We start from the raw sequence: 22617 nt of genomic DNA on the forward strand, positions 1-22617 counted from the left end.
GGGGGGGAGTGACCGGAGAGCGAGCTAGACACAGCTAGACGGCGACGGTTTTTTAGGGCGTGCTCATCTAATGTAGCCAATCCCTCGGCCGCCAAGGCTGTCGGCCTTGTGATCACCTGTTGTCTTTGTGTCCAGGGTACCTCAGGCGGGGGAAACATGGCCGCTGGTCGGGGGCCTCGCCACAGCCGCTGGCGAGGCCGCGCCCTCACCTCTGGCTGCGCGGTGTGAGGCAGTGTGGGGCCTAGGTCAAATACCGCCCGCGCTCCTGCGGAAAGACCAAAGTCCCTCTGCGGATAGGGGAGCCCTGAGGAGGGAAAAACCTTCTCTCCTCCTCAAGGGGAGACTGTTCCAACCAAAGATGTCTGTGAACAAGCGTTGACAGCATCCTAGCCCTCCCTGCGGTTATAGCTTGCGGCTAGGTCAAAAGCTGAATAACCTCAAAACCTAGCGCGATGTTTTGACGTCGGCTGGCCCTAAGGCCCCACCACAGACACCATTTTTTACAGAAAAAATAGCAATTTGAACAATGTTGCCAGTCGCTGCTAATTCTATACCGCGGCGGTATAGGCTTTAACAGCCCACCAGCCACCTGCCGGGCCAACTCGCCTCATGGCGTCGGCCGGGCAGGACACCGTTCCACCATGTCAGAGGCAAAGGACTGATGCCACCTGCTTCACAAGCACGGAACACCAGTGGTGGCTGCAGACCAAAGTCTACTACTAGTGAAGCACTGCCTCACTAGTAGGCATGCAGCAACCTCCACTGTGGTGTGCACCCATGAAGGGGTAAATGAATAAATGACCGAAAACTCCACTAACACACTGCAGAATGGGCTAGCCCACACACACAATTGTTAAGGGGATGCAGACCAGAGAAAAACACCAGTCCCGTCCACACAATTCATAGATTCACAAAAAGCACACCAGCCCTGAGCCTCAGCCCATCCACCCATGTAAATGGTAAACAAGCCCCCGTTAAACCCCCAACATTAGACTCCGATTGACCGTCAGCATGAATGGTTAAGAGGAGGGAAGACCGCCGGGCAGTCAGGTGGCGTAGCGGAGATTGCGTTCGTCACCAACGCCGGAGACGCTGGATTCGCCTGTTTGAATCCAGCTCCCGGCGTTGTCACCAGCTTGGCTGGCCGTTCACACTAATACAATTGGCAGTATTAGAGGGTGGGAAAGCTGGCGGTCCGGGTCGTTGTAAACAGCGACTCCTACAGTTCAGTCGGGGCGCCTGCTCAGCGCGGATAGGATCTAAGGGGGGTAGTGTGATCCTTCCACACGTTACACCCTCTCAGTGAGAGTCCGCGCGGCCAGGTGAAAAGAAGCGGTTGATTGGCTAGACGTGTGTCGGAGGAAGCATGTGATAGCCTCCACTCTCCCAGACCGACTGTGGAGGGTAAGTGCGCAGCGACCAGGAAGGGGATTGGGAATTGGCATAACGACTAACATTGGGATGGGAGAAAATCGGAGGAAAAAGGAGGGGGAAAAAGATCAATAAAAAAAAAAAAAAAAGAGGAGGAGGAGGAGGAGGAGGAGGAGGAGGAGGAGGAGGAGGAGGAGGAGGAGGAGGAAAGACCTTTTAGTAAAGACAGCCCTCGGCGGGGAACAAAGGAATGGCGTCCTAGCATTGTAGCATTAGCCGCACGCTCTAGGATAGCTGGGAAAACACCCAAAACAGAGTCATGACGACCATGTTTTCCCAAATATCCTGCCCCTCGCGCCAATACATCACTCGGCTGTCTCATGGGACAACGAGCAGTATTACTCATGTTAGTATCAATGCCTGACAACGCAGGCCTTACCCGTGCATGACTTAGCTCGGCTGCTAACCGTCGCACAATGTCCCTCAGTCCGCTGTCACGAGACGAGGAAAACCCAGGACAGGCCCGTTGCGCTGTTTAGGATGTGCCGAGAAGATTCCAGGGGCTGGTGAACTTCTGGCGAAAACCAACATTGTGTAATTTCTCCCTGCGTTTTCATAACAGCTAGTTCACGGAGTGCACTGCTACTTCCGTGTTGGAAACAAAAAAGAGGAAGGTAGAGTGTGACCATGTCCGGCGTCATATAGTGGGACGCGGGGGCGTGGCCTGGTCACGTGCATGTGAGTGCATTTGTTTGTTCGTGAGCACATTATGTGCTAGGAGATAAGAGATATTTCATAATGGCGAAGAGCGAGACGCGATTGGCCAGTATGATAATATAACAGTATCTCAGTGCAGCCTCTCGTGATCAGTTAGTGAAACGATGCTGCTATCGGCCTTATAGCCAGGGATTAAAGCAAAAAGAAATTCTCCTGACTGAACTTTTTTTCAGGCCAAGTCATATTCTTATTTTAACCTCCACTGTATTTTCTTTTTTTTTAATAGCGTTACCGTTTTAAGGGAGCCTACTTGTAGAGCTACTGTCCTGACTGTGACTATAGACCCTACTGTTGTGGTTGTTGTGCCAGGCAGGGAGGCTGTGTGCTGGAGAGCGTGAATGCAAGTCTTGTGGCTAGCTTCTGATTGATGGCGAGCTAGCACCCTTTCCCCATTACTTTGAACCATGAACTAAAAGGCTTGTTATCGTACAAACAAGGGACTAAACACATTTCGCAATTATGCCACAACAATGTGGAACGCCCTACCCTGTGACCTAATTTTTTTTACTTTTTTACTTCTAATTTTACTATGTTATTTTATTTCATACTTATCTTGTCTTGCACAGTCTCTGGAGCGCAACAGTAAGAAGCATTTTGTATAAAAGTATTCTGTACTTCTGTATGACAACTATTAAAGAAACTTGAAACCCACAGGCCTAAAAAATTTGAATGTGTTTCCCACAGGATTTATTTTTTTTATCTATTTTTAGTGCTGCTTATAGTTTTTAATATGCTCCCTCTGTACAGCACTTTGTGCCCCTGTGGCTGTTAAAGCGCTTTATAAATAAAGTTGGATTGGATTGGATTGGATTGGATTGGATAACATGGTCTTTATGATATATAACCTGTTGTGAACACATGAATAAAATGATAAAGAAAACAATTGATAAAAATCGCTGTGACACATACGTCACACCGGGCATATCACCTTAAAATGTAGTACCCTGTAGTACCATGTAGTATCCTGTAGTACCATGTAGTGCCATGTAGTACCATGTAGTACCATGTAGTATCCTGTAGTACCATGTGGTGCTATGTAGTACCCTGTAGTACCATGTAGTACCATGTAGTGCCATGTAGTACCATGTAGTACCCTGTAGTACCCTGTAGTACCCTGTAGTACCATGTAGTGCACTACATGGGAATTAGGAATAAGTTTAATGATTAACGCCCAATGTGACATATATGTAACATTTCAGATCTTTGCATTAGAGGGCGCTATTTTGAAAATAAATTCAGAAATGTGTTCTTTGTAGTCTATTTAGTCAGTCTTATGCCCCTCATAATTTTCCTTGAAGTAGAAATGGGTGTGGGTTCGTCAAAATATTATATAAATAATCAAATTGACGGAGATCCGTCTCAAGACGGAACGCTTTAATGCCTGCCTTATACTGTAGCATAACGGTCCTATATTGCAATGGGTTGTAGATCTAATAACGCATTATCAAAACATAGGTTGTAAAAATGTTTTATAAAAACGTTCTGACAGCCGCGTTGAAAAACAACAAAACCCATCCATTTGTGACAAAATTGGTTTATCGATTTCTTCCTAACACATCTTTAAAACATGCATGTGTTTGTTTAGGACAGCAGCAAATGCCCAGTGTTACATCAACACATCCGTTCTCTCCTCCCAATTAGCGATTCTTCAATTCCTGCTCAGTTGGCAGCTTTTCTCTGATCTCGCAGGTAAAAAAGGCTCACGCTGACTGACTGAAGGCGGCAGTGCACTGAAAACAGAGACACAGTGGAATACACCACAACATGACTTGCGTGGTCACAGCAAGCCTTAGATGACCACACACTGCCACGGCCGTGTAGAGCATCTGTTCGGCTAGTGAGCAGGTACACACTACGATGGCCCCTCTCTCTCTGTCTGGACGGACTACTATTACCCCCCCCCCCCCCCCCCCTTCTCTCTGGACTACTATTACGCCCCCCTGTCTCTCTCTGGACTACTATTACCCCCCCCTCTCTGAACAACTATTACCCCCCCCCCCTCTCTCTCTCTGTAATACTATTACCCCCCCCCCCCCCTTCTCTCTGGACTACTATTACGCCCCCCTGTCTCTCTCTGGACTACTATTACCCCCCTCTCTGGACAACTATTACCCCCCCCCCCCCCCCCTCTCTCTGGACTACTATTACGCCCCCCTGTCTCTCTCTGGACTACTATTACCCCCCCTCTCTGGACAACTATTACCCCCCCCTCTCTCTCTCTGTAATACTATTACCCCCCCCCCCCCCCCCTTCTCTGGACTACTATATTACAACCCCCCCCCCCCCCCTCTCTCTCACTCTGGACTACTATTACACCCTCCCCCTCTCTCTCTCTCTGGACTACTATTACACCCCCCCCCCCCCCCTCTCTCTCTGGACTCCTATTACACCCCCCCCCCCCCCCCCTCTCTCTCTGGACTACTACTACCTCAAGGATGTGGACTACTGACACTTTGTCTTGTGACTTTAAACGATTATGTGACAATTGCACTTTGTCTTCGTACTGTCTTCTTTTGCACTTACACCGCTACGTGTAGTGAATTGAAATGAGCCTAAACCTGTACTGAAAACCAATTCCTAGTTGTTTGGTAATAAAAGAAAGCGGAACTTAAAAGCCAACACAGAGCGTTGTATCCTCTGCCGGTGTGTCATTTCATTCCAACTAACCTGCCAAAGTTAATTATCCTGTTAATTTACTGTCTGACTTTTGCTCTCAGCATGTCACAACCAAAGATGTCAGATTCCATCATCAACGTGTGCTATGTCTAACATATTTCCCAATAACCCCCCCCCCATAAATGTGATGGTTTAAAATGCCACTGTCAGACGTGTGGTTGTATATTGGATGTTGTACTGTATGTGGTCAGCCTCTGTGGGTTTAATCAAACGCTCATTACCGCAGTATCTCGATTTCAACACATATCCCAGTCAAAGGATTAAGGTTGGTATGGGGCTTGTTGCCAATGATTACAATTACTGGCTGGCTTTGAAAGGAGGGAGAGCAGTGTGCATCCACCACTTGGTGGAATTTGATTAAACAGGTGAGCATTAGTAATCGCCTTGGCCAAGGCCCTCTGGGAAATCATTCTACAACTGATGAGAACGGGTGAAGAGAGAGAGAGGTAGAGGAAGGACAGAGTGATAAAGGGAGAAGATGAGAGAGACAGATAGAGAGAGAGAGAGAGAGAGAGACAGAGACAGAGACAGAGAGGTAGAGAGAGAGGCAGTGAGGTAGAGAGAAAGACAGAAAGGTAGAGAGTGATACAAGGGAAGGATGAGAGATAGAGTGAGAGAGTCAGAGAGAGGAGAGAGAGAGAGAGAGAGAGAAGGAAGAGAGAGAGAGAGAGAGAGAGAGAGAGAGAGAGAGAGAGAGAGAGAGAGAGAGAGAGAGAGAGAGAGAGAGAGAGAGAGAGAGAGAGAGAGAATGAAAACAAGGTGGCAGTGATAGAGACTTGAGAGATTGTACAACTTCATAGCCAGGTAGTAGATTAGGAGCCCTGCTAATTTGTGTGTGTGTGTGTGTGTGTGTGTGTGTGTGTGTGTGTGTGTGTGTGTGTGTGTGTGTGTGTGTGTGTGTGTGTGTGTGTGTGTGTGTGTGTGTGTGTGTGTGTGTGTGTGTGTGTGTGTGTGTGTGTGTGTGTGTGTGTGTGTGTGTGTGTGTGTGTGTGTGCGTGCGTGCATAGAAGAAGTGTTAATACATTCCTTTCCTTTGATCCTATTCTTCTACATCTGTGTAGGTAAAGTCGAGTTTCAAGTTTCTTTAATAGTTGTCATACAGAAGTACAGAATACTTTTATACAAAATGCTTCTTACTGTTACGCTCCAGAGACTGTGCTAGACAAGATAAGTATGAAATAAAATAGTATAGCATGTAAAATAGAAGTAAAAATAGAGGACACAGTGTTCAGTATAGACATATTATGTACAATGTTCGATGCAGAATAGAAGTAACTGAGTTACCATACAATATACAATATACTATGCAATGTACTAATATACAATACTATATAGTGCAAAGCAGAAATGGGATGAGGTACAATTTAGGTACAATTTACAGTAAGGTGTACGAGTTGTAGTGCAAATCCTTTACCAATAAATATAAAGTGTGTTTAGATGATCTAAAGTGTGGAGAGTGGGTGCTGCAGTGTGTTGTTTGTTTAAAGTGAACCTAAACTAACTTTAGATTAGTTTAGGTTTGTGTTAACGTTAGATAAGGTTGTAGTGCATGTAGACACTAAGGTTGTAGTGCATGTAGACACTAAGGTTGTAGTGCATGTAGAGGACACTAAGGTTGTAGTGGATGTAGACACTAAGGTTGTAGTGCATGTAGACACTAAGGTTGTAGTGGATGTAGACACTAAGGTTGTAGTGCATGTAGACACTAAGGTTGTAGTGCATGTAGACACTAAGGTTGTAGTGCATGTAGACACTAAGGTTGTAGTGCATGTAGACACTAAGGTCGTAGTGTATGTAGACACTAAGGTCGTAGTGCATGTAGACACTAAGGTTGTAGTGCATGTACAGTAGACACTAAGGTTGTAGTGCATGTAGACACTAAGGTTGTAGTGGATGTAGACACTAAGGTTGTAGTGGAAAACATCCTCTTCAGTAGACTATATGATTGAAGAAATTTCTAGTTCATTGGTAGGCTACCAGGTCAGTACCACCATAGAGGCTTGGTAAGCTAGCGGTCAGTACCACCATAGAGGCTTGGTAGGCTACCAGGTCATTACCACCATAGAGGCTTGGTAGGCTAGCGGTCAGTACCACCACAGAGGCTTGGTAGGCTAGCGGTCAGTACCACCACAGAGGCTTGGTAGGCTAGCGGTCAGTACCACCACAGAGGCTTGGTAAGCTAGCGGTCAGTACCACCACAGAGGCTTGGTAGTCTAGCGGTCAGTACCACCACAGAGGCTTGGTAGGCTAGCGGTCAGTACCACCATAGAGGCTTGGTAGGCTAGCGGTCAGTACCACCACAGAGGCTTGGTAGGCTAGCGGTCAGTACCACCATAGAGGCTTGGTAGGTTAGCGGTCAGTACCACCACAGAGGCTTGGTAGGCTAGCGGTCAGTACCACCACAGAGGCTTGATAAGCTAGCGGTCAGTACCACCACAGAGGCTTGGTAGGTTAACGGTCAGTACCACCATAGAGGCTTGGTAGGCTACCAGGTCATTACCACCATAGAGGCTTGGTAGGTTAGCGGTCAGTACCACCACAGAGGCTTGGTAGGCTAGCGGTCAGTACCACCATAGAGGCTTGGTAGGCTAGCGGTCAGTACCACCACAGAGGCTTGGTAGGCTAGCGGTCAGTACCACCACAGAGGCTTGATAAGCTAGCGGTCAGTACCACCACAGAGGCTTGGTAGGCTAGCGGTCAGTACCACCATAGAGGCTTGGTAGACTAGCGGTCAGTACCACAGCAGAGGCTTGGTAGGTTAGCGGTCAGTACCACCACAGAGGCTTGGTAGGTTAGCAGTCAGTACCACCACAGAGGCTTGGTAGGTTAGCGGTCAGTACCACAGCAGAGGCTTGGTAGGTTAGCGGTCAGTACCACAGCAGAGGCTTGGTAGGTTAGCGGTCAGTACCACAGCAGAGGCTTGGTAGGTTAGCGGTCAGTACCACAGCAGAGGCTTGGTAGGTTAGCGGTCAGTACCACAGCAGAGGCTTGGTAGGTTAGCGGTCAGTACCACAGCAGAGGCTTGGTAGGTTAGCGGTCAGTACCAGAGCAGAGGCTTGGTAGGTTAGCGGTCAGTACCACAGCAGAGGCTTGGTAGGTTAGCGGTCAGTACCACAGCAGAGGCTTGGTAGGTTAGCGGTCAGTACCAGAGCAGAGGCTTGGTAGGTTAGCGGTCAGTACCAGAGCAGAGGCTTGGTAGGTTAGCGGTCAGTACCACAGCAGAGGCTTGGTAGGTTAGCGGTCAGTACCAGAGCAGAGGATTCTAGGCATCTGATGATGGTGACCCACAGTAAAGACGTATGGTATATTGACTTGAGCAGACTGTTAGATCAACGTTGTATTTTTTTGTTTTGTTTTTGTTTGTTTGTTTTTGTTTATTTGTTATTGTTTTGTTTGTTCATATTCTGTTTGTATCTGTGTTCAGGCTCCCTCCAAAAGCTTTAAATAGCTTCTTGGGAGACCTGGCACATGCACACAATTTGCGACATGTTATCACATGAGGATACTCGCATGTAAAATGTATCGTGTGTGTGTGTGAATAAAAAATTCATTCATTCATTCATTCAACCCTGAAACTGAAAATATCTGTTATAATAGTTAATTCAAAATAATGCTTTAATATTGAACTGTAGCATTACATGGAGGCTAAAACAAAATAGATGCAAAGCGTCAGTATTGTGTGACATTCCTGAGGAGCCTTCAGGCAAAACCCCCTCTCATGTTAAGACTGTTTACTCAACTGTATTTAGGAGAACAGTTGGAGACACAGGGGACAGGTCATAAAAGCCCCTGCATGCTAAAACTGTTTGGGACAAGACCAAGGAACTATTAATTCAGTATACTTTATATAGGAAATCTGGTATTAAAATATGGACAACGCCACATTGGTTTAATGCTGAATATAGATGTAACTTATTACATTAACCATACAAATATAGAAAAGGTTTTAGAGTTAAGCCTCTGTGCTCATCAAGAGGCCACACCGACGGGGGCCATGGGCCCCCCCTCTGATGCTGGAGGAACACCGACGAGGAAACCAGGGGAAGGGGGGACCGCCCCCAGAAGACCACCAATTGGAACAAACTCCTTATTTAGAGATAATTGTGATTGGTTAAAAGGCAGTCTAAAAATGATGTCATATAGCCTATAAATATTGGATCAGTAAGGTTAGTTGACAGGCCAGAACTCTACCCCAGATTCTGAGCCTCCATCGCCCACCAGAGAAATGTGCCTGGCAAAATACATGTGAGTAAATCATGGGAACCCACTGTTGGGTGTTGTTTAGTGTAAACTGTAAAGATCCCTATCTTAGACCAGGTTTAACCATGTGTATTGCTCAGTACATTCTCTTTTCATTGACATAACATGACTACTATTTATGTGCAAAACTGTCTTGATGTGAAGAGCCACCGTGACTGGGCTATATGATTATGTAAACCGCATCAATCCTTTTGTACAATCATGTCTTATGAAAAATGATGAATAATTCCTGTATGTACCTGATGCTTATCCACCTTTGGCCTCTCTGCAAATAAATACATGAGTTTGAATTCGAACTCTGTAGTCTGGACTGCACGTTTATTCCTTGCTGGCTATATTGGAAGTCAGATGAGGAGACCATTCTATCACTCTGTCCTTCTTCCCTCTAGTTAGCAACCTGTATGCACTGCAAATGACCTTAGATATTGGTAATATACCACAGACGCCTTTCACGGAATGTCACCATGTTGGAAGAGACAATAATTACTATATCTTTCTTGATATATGTCAACAAAATATATCAACAGAAATGTAGTAATTTGGTGTCTTTATTACTGGATCTCATAAACAAGTTGCAGGGGAACAGTACCAGTACAGTACTCTACCACTGCACAGAAATTTGCCATTTTCTTTTGAAAGTCACCAATGGTTACAGGCAGCCATGTTGAAGGGAATACAGCTATTCCACAAAAGGCCTCTATTGAATAGCATGTCTGTAGACTTGCATCTTTGACATTGAAAGAAAGGGCTGCCACAAAGGGTTTAATTTTTTTTTTTTTTTTTTATATCTCCTCTGTCAATGAGCCTTTTGAAGCCACGATAGGTCTGCCCAGGGGTTGAGTGGTTCTTCTATTGCTCCAAGGGATGGTGTGGAGGACCAGGGTAATAATACACTCTCTTTAATTACTATCCTTCCATGTCAATGTCACAGCTGTCAGAGAGGACAGAGAGTCTCATTGATATCTTGCTTGAAATTAGCTGTAAGATTGGACCTTTTAGTGTCTGATAATACTGAAGTTTACATTTTACATTTACATTTTGTCATTTAGCTGACGCTTTTATCCAAAGCGACTTACAAGTTCTGTACGACAAGTCATCAGGAAGGGCACAACTCAAATCAGCTGAATAACGATGTTCATCAAAGTGTTGAGTGCTACAGTGTAGGTTAGTATATTAGGACAAGTGCATGACAGTAAAGTTAGTTATTTTTTTATTTCAGATATTGGTTGAAGAAGTGTGTCTTTAGTGTCTTTTCTTTCTAAAGGAAAACGGCTGGATGTCATTTAGCCAAATCAGCATGGCTGTGAGTGAGTGAGTCTAGCTTTGGCATGACTCAAGTTGATTGTTTAGATCGCTAGCAGGGCTAACAAATGCAAATATATTGTAGTCTGCCCCGTTGTTCTGACCAGGATTACGTTCCTTTTTGCCTCCTTGATTTGACGTTGACGAGAAACCCTCTGTTAGCCAAGCTAATGTTATGCAACATACGTTATCTAGCAACATGCAAAAGCTAACCATAATATCCCCCAATTTATTTTTATTAAATTGACTTGACTTGACTATACAGCACCTTGCCTAACAAATAAGACAGCTGGTTCTTCTTTCTTATGTTTTGGGGTTAACCAAAGATTAGCTTCATAACAAATGCTTATTTTTTTGCTATGTTGCTGTAGACTGAAAAGTGTAGCAGTACAGTAGGTAGGTAGGTAGCTAGGTTACAAGTGCAATATCAGGAGATTTTGGCACTCGTGGGAATGTTGCTAAGCCAATCGCAATGCAAGGTCTGAAATAACTGTGATATAATGTAAAAGCTGTTTTCAGTGGAGGGGGAAAAATAGACTGTCTTGTGTCGGCCATAAAATCATGGCTGAATCTGGGCGGCCGGGTAGTGCAGCGGACTAAGCGCCTGTCTACCACCACAGAGACAGTGGGATTGAATCCAGCTGTGGTGCTTCCGGGTTGGCCGACCGTCCATACTAACACAATTGGCAGTGTTAGAGGGTGGGAAACCCGGCGAGGGTGGGTCCTGGTCGTTGTAAACAGCGACTCCTACAGTTCGGTCGGGGCGCCTACACAGCAAGGGAAGGATCTAAGAGAGGTAGTGTGACCTTCCACACGTTACATTCTCCCAGTGAGAGTCTGCGCTGCCAGGTGAAAAGAAGCGGTGGGCTGGGTGGGTACACATGTGTCGGAGGAAGCATGTGATAGTCTCCGCCCTCCCGGACCGACGGTAGGGGGTAGAGTGCGCAACGACTAGGAAGGGGATTGGGAATTGGCATAACGACTAACATTGGGATGGGAGAAAAACGGAAAAAGTAGGAGGAAAAAGATAATAAAAAAAAAATAAAAATCATGGCTGAATGTATTTGCACATTGCACTGTAGAAGGGCTTAGTAAAAGATGCATACGAGTGCTGTAACAAAACATTAGCATAGCAAGCCCCATAATGTAAACAGTTGAAGTATCCAGATAAGTGAAGAAGAATAAAGGCAGAAACTTATGATTTCGTCCCCACATTGATATTCCCCCGAAGGCTGTCAGGGAGATGAGAGGGCAGCAGACAGCACAGACCAAAAGAGCTTTCCAATTAAAAAGAGCTTTTAGAGAAATCTGAGCAGGTGTGTGATAGGCTCATTCATCATACACCAGACAAGCTCGCTCCGAGCACCGACCCTCGCTCCGAGACGGGAAATGTGCCGTGAACAATGTCCCCCTTCCGACTTGTTTATCTAAAAAAATTTATTTGTTTTCACGTCGTTTTAATACAGGGAACAATGGATGTGAGCAGCACGTGGCCAGAGCCAGGCGATAGAGAAGGGGATGTGCTTTGCCTTGCATCTTAGATTATAGCCTACTTGTAAATGTAAGATAGGAAGACAACCCACTGGAACAGATAGCGGGCAATGGGCCTGGGAGCGGAAGGGAGACAAAGGGCTGCGATGTCTCCGATCATCCCGTAGTCACGCGTGCTCTATTTATTAATGCAGACCAAGGAATGAAAGGGAAAATCCACCTGAAAACAGAATCCACATGGACAGTTCATGGTAGACAAAGTCTCTCCCCCGATGTTCCCCAGCCAGGATTCTGACCTGTGACATCATCGAGAGATACTGTATATAGCTCGCAGTTCCACTGACAATGAATGGAATTTGTGGACTCATAGGGTACTTAGGGTTTAACTGAACCCAGGAAGAGCAGCTGTTGCACAAAAGCACAGCTAATGGGGATGTGATAAATAAATAAACAAATGAATATAAACCCAACAAGCTTCATTTCGTAGTGGTGTAAACAGTTCTGAACAATGGAGTGTAGCCATATGCTAAGTGGCCACAAGGTCAAAGAGCATCAGCCTGTTCACATCTGAGCCACTAATCTGAGAAACCCAGAATATCTCACTGTAGATTTTGTGTTGAGCAAGAGCTTCTTGGGGCAAGGTATGGAATTTGTGCAAGGGAAGTCAAGAGTTTTAAAGGGGGATGCCACCCATTTAAAGAATTCACATAATGTTCTTCTCGCGTTCCCCGGACAGTTCAGTCAGTATTTGTGAACACACACTACTCTCTCCTAAAGCTACAGTATATCAGACAAAGAACCCTCCAATCTCCAAAAGAACACTACAATCGGTGATGTAACCCCCTGTATAATTGTCCCCCTCCAGAATTTCCAGCTTGCAAGACGCAACTGGGTGTAAGAACTCACAAAAACATTGTATGGCCTCATAAAATCAGAGCCCCACTCATTCAGGCTTATTTCCAGGGAACTCGAAACTATTCTGAGCTTTCAGATTGGAACTCATGAGTGAGAGAGGTTCAGTTATATTTTACCAGTACGTACCACTGACTGACATGTCTATGGTATGTACCGAATTGTCTATTTATTTGTTTGTACATTTTTGCCTGGCACTACAATGCACGGTCTTGCATGCTGAACACGTGACCAGTCAAAATCTGTCTGGTTTTCAACCATCAAAGTGAAAGTGAAACCATCTGCCTTCAGACTCTTGACGTTAATACAATATTCTCGACTATGAGGTTGCCACACATACCACATACCGACACATGGTTAAATTACCAGGCAATAATCAGAACCAAATTAAATCTTGCCGTATCAACTTAATGACATTTTAATGATGCTCAATTTCTAAAACATCCTCGCCGAATGAATAGATGGGGGCTGCAGTGCTGAACCCTACAGTAACTGTGACCTGCATTCATTAATGAGAGCACGTGTTTTGGACAGAGCCCTTATCCCTCCGCGGGGAGGGAAAACACGGCGCTACGGGTCATTCCCATTTAATAAATGTCACCAGGAGGTAAACTGAGCAGCGGCTGTAATTAACTGAGCATGTTTGGCGCCGCCGCCGCCGCCGGCTCCACGGCTAGGGGAGAGATGAGAGGCTGCGCGCAGAGACAGCCATCTTCATTTGGGGGCCGCGGTCGGCGTTAATGGCATGCTGTTAAGGTCAGTCACCAATCCAGACACGTGCGCATAAGACACCACAGGTTTGTGGCATCCGATAGATGAACAAGACGCAAACCTCCTGTCCCCCCTGGGGATAAATGTCCAGATGTGTCGATAAACCCCTGGAAAGAGGGCAAGGCGACAGAGAATATGGTATCCAGCACTCCACGCCCGGGGGACATGTGATTAGCTGGAGCACGCTGCCTTTCATTGCAAATCAATGAGCAGAGAATTGTATTTTTCACCCGCTGAATACTTTCTAAGACTGTGATCACATTGGGCGCCTGCACCTTTTAGAATGCGCCTGCACCTTTTTGAACACACCTGCACCTTTTTGCTATGGTTTTCAATAGGGATGTTCCATATTGGCTTTTTTACCGATATCCGATATACCGATATTGTCCAACTCTTAATTTCCGATACCGATATCAACTGATACCGATATATGTGGGATTTCCCCCCCCAAGAAAAGGAATAATTTCAGGTAATTAACATTACATATCTCTTGTCGTGGAATTAACACAACATTATGCATACTTTTGACAATAAATAAAATAAGAATTTGTTCTTACTTGCTTGCCTGGGTAAATAAAGGTTAAATAAATGTAAAAAAAAAAAAAAAAAATTTTAGGGCGGCTGGGTGGCGCAGCGGTCTAAGCGCTCGTCACCAACACAAGAGACACCGGTATCAAATCCGGCTGTCAGCGTTGCCTCCGGCTTGGCCGGCCGTCATACTGGCTCAATGGCAGAGTCAGCGGGAGGGAAGTCGGTGGGGTGGTATTCTGGTCGTTGTAAACAGCGACTCCTACAGGTCGGTCAGGGCGCCTGCACAGCAAAGAAGGGATATGGTGAAGGTAGTGTGACCTCCCACGCGTTACACTTCACCAATGAGAGTCCGCGCTGGCAGGTGAAAAGAGGTTGCTGGCTGTCTCCTATGTGACGGAGGAAGCATCTGATAAACTTCAGGACTCCCTAGACCGACCAGTGGGGGGCACATGTGAGCAACGACCAGGAAGGGGAGGGGGGAATTGGCATAATGACTAAATTGGGATGGGAGAAAATCAGAGAAAAACAGGAGGAGAAAAAGTGGATAAAAGATTAATAAAAAAAAAAATTATCTTTGAATATTTTTTTTTGAAAACCGATACAGATCATTTCCGATAGTACATTTTAATGCCAATATCGGCCGATAATATCGGACATCCCTAGTTTTCAATGGTTTTGTTGCGACAGTCGCACGTCTCCTCCAAACTACGTGCCTCGTGTTTTAAAAGTAACACTGTTTTCAGCGCTTTTAGTTGAAAAAGCTTCAACTTTAGCCGTGGAGCGCACCAGCGTCAATGTCACCTTCTTGAAGAGAAATCGACAGCAAAACAAACCAATCGATAATGGAGGAGAAGCTAATTTTGTCATTTCCAACAAACCTTGTTTGTACTACCAGGTTTTACCGCGACTTAGATATGAACAGCAAAGCCTGGAGGGCTGTGAGTAGTAATGTATGTAACTTATATACGCCTATTCTCAGTCCTTGCCCCACAATGGTGGAATGAACTACCCACCCCAGTTAGGACAGCCGAAACCCGTCCAATCTTTCGCCGTCGACTAAAGACGCACTTCTTCAACCATTATCTGAATTAAAAAAATTTAAATAAAAATCTAACCCTAACTAATCTTACTGTCATGCACTTGTCCTAATAAACTAACCTACACTGTAGCACTCAACACTTTGATGAACATTGTTACTCAGCTGATAGAGTTGATGATGGTCGTACAGAACTTGTAAGTCGCTTTGGATAAAAGCGTCAGCTAAATGACTAAATGTAAATGTAAATGTATATAACGTTAACAGAGGTATCAATGGTAATCATTGGTATCGCTCATTGTGCCCTGTGTTCTTTAGATTCTCTATTTTCACACGCCTCGCCGGTAGGGGGTGTGATCACAGCCTTATTGATGTTTTATTTTTCGGGAACAGAACATTATGACACTCTATTACATCTTTATAGATCCCTACATATAAAGTATACTACAGTAGTAACCTTTTATTCACATGTTAACAGATTTTTATAGGTCAATTATTTAACCCTTTCACTACCACACTAACAAATGGTTAACCCTTTCACTGCGACAACACAGAAGGTTAACCCTTTCACTGGCACACGACAAAGTGTTAACCATTTCACTACCACACTACAGAAGGTTAACTCTTTCACTACCACACTACAGACGGTTAACCATTTGCCAGTAGCACTGCCTCGGCAGCCCGGCTATTTGTGCTCATTTTGAAACGTGAGGAGGAGGGGGAAGCTAATGCTTCATAATTACACAAGAACCTATAAGTGTCCGGGTGGGGCCTGTACAAACAATGGCAAGGATTCTCATAATAATCATTAGGATTTTTTACCCGTCCTCATTGAGATACTCACCAAGCTCCAGATGGATGCTGGGAACGAAGGAGTTGAGGAAGAACATGAAGATGACGACAGCGAGGACAGACACACACTTGACCAGGAGGACTTTGTCCGTTATTCTGTGCTGTGGACGTTAAGAAGGAAAAGACAATCATTATTTTCTCAGAAGGATAATTTTTTTAATTTTTTTTTCATCTGGGAAAGAACAGGCAATTACAGAACAGGCAATTACATCATGCAAGTTAGTGCTTTTGCCTAAAGTGAATTTCCACCAGAGTTGAATCCAAACTTCATTACTGAGATAGCATCAGCACAACACTGGCAGAGAGGGGGGGGGGGGGGGTAGGGGGTGGGGGGGGGGGGGTTACATCTATGAAAGGTGAGGAAGAAAAGGCAGTTGCAATTATACCTTTTTCTGCAATTCCTGAATGTTTTGCTCCCAGTTCTTATCCTCTTGAGAAATTTGCCTGCAAAGCCAAAAGTCATCTTTTCAGTCCACAGGCTCAGAGCAACGCGGGGAAAGAATCCTCCCATCATTTACTTTGATCGTGCGTTGCTATGACAAACACTCTAAATCATTCTTTCCCTGAGAAGGAGTTTCCGGAATCAATCCGAAGATCATAAGCAATACTGTGATGAATAGCCTACTGAGAGCTTTAATTGTCTAATTTCACACAACATGCCCCACTAATGTGGCCTTTAACATGCAGCATGTGGGAATAGAGGCAGCGATTAACAGCGGTAGCTTTTCTCCTTCTGGCAACAGAGGGACTCGGAGGGGCGTATCTCGAGAGGGGGCCCCACGTCTTGGAAGATTCCATCGTCTTTTGGAATATTCCGTTTATGTTCCATGCACTGAAATGTTTGAGCATGTGGAACGTAAACGGTGCGGTCCGTGTACTGAGAAAATGTGAGCAAAGTCTGTCAGTTGCACACTCTGTCTCACCTTGATAACGTGCAACTAACAAGACCGGACCCCTTCTACCGTTCTCCTACGCAGAGAGTTGGACGACGTTCCATTTGCTTTCCGTTTCTGCCCAAAGAGGAAGTAAACTAACCAGCACTACATATACCTCAAAAGTATTTTCCCTTAACATATTGAATAAATAATATTATATTATTGTTCCCCCCCCCATATTCTTTTTGGTCTCTTTTATAAATAAGAACCCAATTTTTTGGGGAAAAAGTTAAATAATTTGTCTGTGGAGCCTTGTTTATTCACTGTGTCCATGGAAACTACTGTATGATGAATGCAGCCATAAAGGTATGGTTTCCTTATGCAGCCTGTTTACTTTTCTGATCACGACATCACTGCATAACTCATAAATGTTCAAACTTGACTTTTGGTTATTTGTGATACTCTGTATAAACCTGATTCAAAGTTAGAGAGACAAAGTCACACTATGGGACCCTATTTTGGAAGTATGGTAGTCAATGGGGAGAGACATAATTTTTGACGAGTTGTGCCATGAATTACACATATGAATTGCACATTTGTCAATTTAAAAGACAGTTTTGCAAGTCAAGAAAGTTGATTGACAAGCAAGTTAGCTAATGTTAGCTAACATTATTAATACCTTTTGATGCTATAACATCAATGACGTAACGTAACGACAAACACTTTTAAATCGACAAACATCATATTCAAGGCACAATTCAAACGGGATAAAACATTTATTTGTCTCTTGTATTTTGTCCTAAATAAGGTCCCATGGTGGTCCAGCGGACCTCTCTATAGCCACATTTTCTTTCTAACTATTTTGGCACGGATGTCCGGATTTGGTACAGGTTCTTCCTCTCTTCAATAGAGGTGTTTAGCAGGCTGTGAGGATATAGCCAAAGGTGGTGTGTTTTTACAAATATGTCATCAGCAATATTTTGTATAATGAAGAATTTGCCAAATATCACTAGGGTTAATCTACCTCCTAATCTACCTGTCCTAATCTACCTGTCATAATCTAATCTACCAGTCTCTCACAGCACAGAGAGCTCTGTTCTATCATCAGGCCAGAACAGTAGGACAATTAAATTCATCTGGACACTGGAAACTCCATTCACTCATTCCAACAGCTGGATGAGACTAGGTATCAACAGCTAAATAGCAGTCTTAGTGTGGGTGTGCATGTAAAATGAACAGGTGTAAATCAATGTGTCTTTTTTTTGGTTTACCTCTGGAAGGTTTTCATCATATTGCGCAGTAGACTCTCCAGATTGAGCACTTTTTGCATCAGGAGGCACTTAACAGCTGTCTCCTCCCGGCTGGCGGGGTTAATGCGCTGGGCTGTCTGCCTCCACACCAGGATCTCATGCTTCAGTTCTGCAGGAGCAACACACACATACAGACAAAGAGGACAAAGTCACATAAATGGTAAATGGTACACCCAGGGCCGCCTCAGGGGGTGTGCGAGCAGTGCGGTCGCACAGGGCCTCGCGGGAAGGGGGGCCTCGCAAAATAATAAAAAAATTAAAATAAAAAAAATATATTTTTTATTTATTTTTTTTATTATTTTTTTTATTTTTTTGCGAGGCCCCCCTTCCCGCGAGGCCCTTTTTCATCACAGACCTAAAATCTAGTTTTGCTTATATGCTTATATATTTCACATTAGACACGTTTGTAGAATGTGTCTGACTTCCTGCCTCTGCGGCTCTGCAGACTGCAGTTTTCCGGTTTCTGCGGATTTGCTGCTCTACAGATTTTAGGATAGTGTTTCCGGCCCGTCCGCCGTAATACCAAATAGAAGAAGAAGACACGACACGAGGTAGATAATTCAGCGCTATTCAGAGGAGCGAGGCGAGTGGATGTCTTTTCAAAAGCCGCATGGATCAGAAGAAATTACACCGTGGGCCAAGAAAGTCTCCTTCCAACTTTACCATTGGCGCCGGATTGATACTGCGTTATGGTGAGTCAACCTATGATTATATTCCCGCCGTGGACCTATGCTCTCTTTCTCTCTCTCTGGAGCCAAACTGGTCGACTAGCTAATATAGTACTACTAGTAGCTAACGGTGTGTGCCTGGTGTCAGCGCCTGTATTGCTTTTCTCATGTTGTAGTTTCAGTGGTAGTGCGTTAGCTCATGGTTAGCGATAGCCGGGTTGAGCTAACTGGCTAACTGATAGCATCAAAGTAACGTGCGCAGCCAGCAGCTAACGTCGTAGCTAGCTGCCGGCTAGCTGCCGGCTGCGCACGTTACTTTGATGCCATCAGTTAGCCTAGGCTAGAGTTAGCTGTTAGCTTGTGCTACGAGTCGACCATTGACATTAGCCGTGAGAATAGCAGGGGGTTCTGGCTTATTTTGTCCCGCCAGCGAGAGGCCTTTCGTCAACGTGGAGACCTGTGTTGCGGCCTTTCGCCCTGCGTTCCTTTTGTGCAGGTAAGATTAATGAAAATGTCATGACATTACCCCACTCTTCCTTCCTTCCCCTCCCGAATGTTTTGTTAATAACGATGTTTTTTTCCAGGCAAAACATATGCTACTTCACAACATTTGGAGATACGACATGTGCTGTGTGTGAATGTCTTGGTCGCTTGTGTAGCTTGGGTAGCGTTGGGCCGTTGGCCAAAGCTGTGTGTGGCCTGGTGTCACAGTACCTGGCTAGCCTATTTAGCTGATGTCGGCCATTGGCTCCTTGCTGCTTTGGTTTATCTGGTATAGACCCTCTTCTTGTTGGATTTAAGTGTTGATCTTTGTCCTTTTGGATCTCTCATACATGCTCTAGTCTCTCTCTCTAACACACACACACATGACAAACACACATGTTCTCTCTCTCTCTCTCTCTCTTTCTAACACACACAGTCTGCCTATGGCGGCCTTTCTCGATGGCTAGGCTGTGCTCAAGGATCTTCAGTCACAGTGCTCAGGTATTCTGCCACTGTGTACTCTCTGTTTAGGGCCAAATAGCATTTCAATTTCTTTCCAATGTGTCTCTCTCTCTCTCTCTCTCTCTCTCTCTCTCTCTCTCTTGGATTTAAGTGTTGATCTTTGTCCTTTTGAATCTCTCATACATGCTCTAGTCTCTCTCTAACACACACACACATGACAAACACACATGTTCTCTCTCTCTCTCTCTCTCTTTCTAACACACACAGTCTGCCTATGGCGGCCTTTCTCGATGGCTAGGCTGTGCTCAAGGATCTTCAGTCACAGTGCTCAGGTATTCTGCCACTGTGTACTCTCTGTTTAGGGCCAAATAGCATTTCAATTTCTTTCCAATGTGTCTCTCTCTCTCTCTCTCTCTCTGTACACTGTATATTGACTGTAGAACGGGAGCTCTCTCTCGCTCTCTCTTTTGCTATATGTTGACTGTATCATGCCCCGCCTCGGGCAGCGCTATTATTTAAGAATATGTTGACTGTATAAAAAAAATATATATATATATATATATATATATATTTTTTTTTTTTTTTTTTTTTTTTACCCTTTGGGGGGGGGGGGGGGGGGCTCGTGTTAAATCTCGCACAGGGCCTCGCATTTCTCCCAGGCGGCCCTGGGTACACCTACTGTAGGAAACGGTTTGCTATGGGACTGGTGGCCGACTCCCGGTGCACTTTATGCTCTTTGAGAGCATAGTTGGGCCTGGGATATTATGCATATGGTCTGGGATATGCATATGGTCTGGGATTGGCCACCAGTATCCCATTTTTGGAAATCTATAGTAACTAAACTCTCAAGCATCTGTAATATATCAATTACACTCACGGCAGCAACATTACTTCTAAACGAAACCAAGATCCATACAACAGAAAATAATTATTCTGGCAGCAGCCAAAAAGCGTATTGCTATGAGATGGAAAGAACCTGAGAAACTCACAGTAATTAACTGGTCCCTTTATTTGGAGATCTCGACTGCTCGTGTGGTTGGGGTGGGACAGGCAGGTATTGAGGTGGTCAAGGGCACAATGTAGCGGTGGAGTGGGGGTTTATTCGTTTATTTAAACGGATCCCCATTAGCTGACGCCTTAGCAGCAGCTAGTCTTCCTGGGGTCCAACAACATACATACACAAGATAGCATACACCAATAGGGGTGGGGTGTTGGTCCTGGGGGGGATGTCTATTGTCTAATGTCTATTGTCTAATGTCTTTTGTGTTGTTTTACATTTTTACATGGTATCTTGTATTTTGTATTTATTAGTTAAGTTTTGGTCTGTATTTATTATTTATTATTATCGTGTCATTATTATTATTGTTGTTATTGTTGATGTTTTAAAAAATTGAAAATAAAAAAAAAATAGAAAAAAAAGTAAATGGTGCATTTATATAGTGCTCTTATCTAAATTGCTTTACAATATTTTGTTCCTCACATTCACCCATTCACTCACCGACGGCGGAGGCAACCATGCAAGGTGCCAACCTGTTCATCGGGAGCAATTAGGGGTTAAGTGTCTTTGAAACGCTGCCCGGGAGGAGCGGGAATCAAACCAGGAACCTTCTGATTACCAGACGAACGCTCTACCTCCTGATCCACTGTCGCCCCCACATACTGTACTTAGTGCAGGACAAATAGATGAACCATTCAGAAGAGGCACTGACTAAAGCTCTATAAAACATTTTCTAGTTTGAGTATTGGTAGTGGTGGTGTATAGAGCGATGAGATATAATTTATATATAACTCTTGCGTATTTAAAGGTGCACCGTAATGTAGAGTATCCATGCAAAGGTATGTGTTTTTGCAATGCCGCCATTAACTCATTCACTGCCAACGACGATTATACTTGTTATTGGCCGCCAATCGTTGAACGCCAACAACAAGTATACTCGTTATTTGATCGTTATTTCTTTTATTCGATATTTCTATTCATTACAGGCCCACTGACTCTGGGTTAACATTGGGAATCGCATTGAGAATGCCTAGGTGCAATACCGGCCGCATCACGCTAGACGGCGGTATCGAGCACCCTTTCTAACATTGTATCCTGGGCTGTGGGATGGCCAAAGGTTTCGGGTCAAATGTGTCCTTGTCGGGCAAGACGAACGGTTCTGCCGGTTACATTGAAGCCCATCAAATATGCCCGATCCATATGTTATGGTGGATTATGCCGTCGAGCAAATGGACATTGGATGTACCAGATGGCGATCAAGAAATTGGAATTATTGTTTTTGGAATACTCCCGGTCGCAGGTAAGGACGATTTTACGTACATTTTTGCTTGATCCTGCAAGGCTTTTGTACTGATCGGGCTGATAAGCGTTTTTAGTGTTGAATACGAATGCCGTTACCGACAATCAAATAATCAGAAACTACCCCCCCCCCTTCATGCATTCATGATGGAACATAATTAGGGTGACCAGGTCAAAATTGTTCAGTCGCAGGACAGCAGCACTGCTTTTGCGGGACAATGCGGGACACATAGGTGAGGAAAAAATATATGATTATTATTATTATTTTTTTTTTTTATTGCTAATTAAAATGAAAGAAATGTATTTATTATTTAAATGCCTTCATATTTGACCTTCATTTGATTTGAAGTCTTTATTTCGAACATGCAATGAATACAACAAACAATAACAAAAAAAAGAAAAACAACTCAATCTGCATGTTCGAAAAGGAGTAGGAAGAAGTATACACTTATTTAATCCTACCCCTTTTCCACTACTCAAATGAGTGTACTATTTTAAACATAAAAAAGAAAAGAAAAGAAAAGAAAAAAAAATATATATATAT

At 44.4% G+C, this 22617-nt stretch overlaps 1 protein-coding gene across 1 annotated transcript in view; it reads right to left on the reverse strand.

Annotated features, from left to right (window-relative positions):
* Window positions 1–22617, reverse strand: part of oca2 (oculocutaneous albinism II) — a gene marked incomplete at its 5' end in the record, with an annotated part of 177527 nt that overhangs the window by 70695 nt on the left and 84215 nt on the right. Inside the window, 3 exons of the mRNA XM_084308397.1 lie at window positions 15972–16080; window positions 16366–16423; window positions 18126–18273. Of these exons, the coding sequence (XP_084164523.1) occupies window positions 15972–16080; window positions 16366–16423; window positions 18126–18273 (315 nt within the window). The remainder of the gene's footprint in view (window positions 1–15971; window positions 16081–16365; window positions 16424–18125; window positions 18274–22617) is intronic.

This window comes from Notolepis coatsorum (genome assembly GCF_963971535.1).
Source record: "Notolepis coatsorum genome assembly, chromosome: 2".
Lineage (NCBI taxonomy): Eukaryota > Metazoa > Chordata > Actinopteri > Aulopiformes > Paralepididae > Notolepis > Notolepis coatsorum.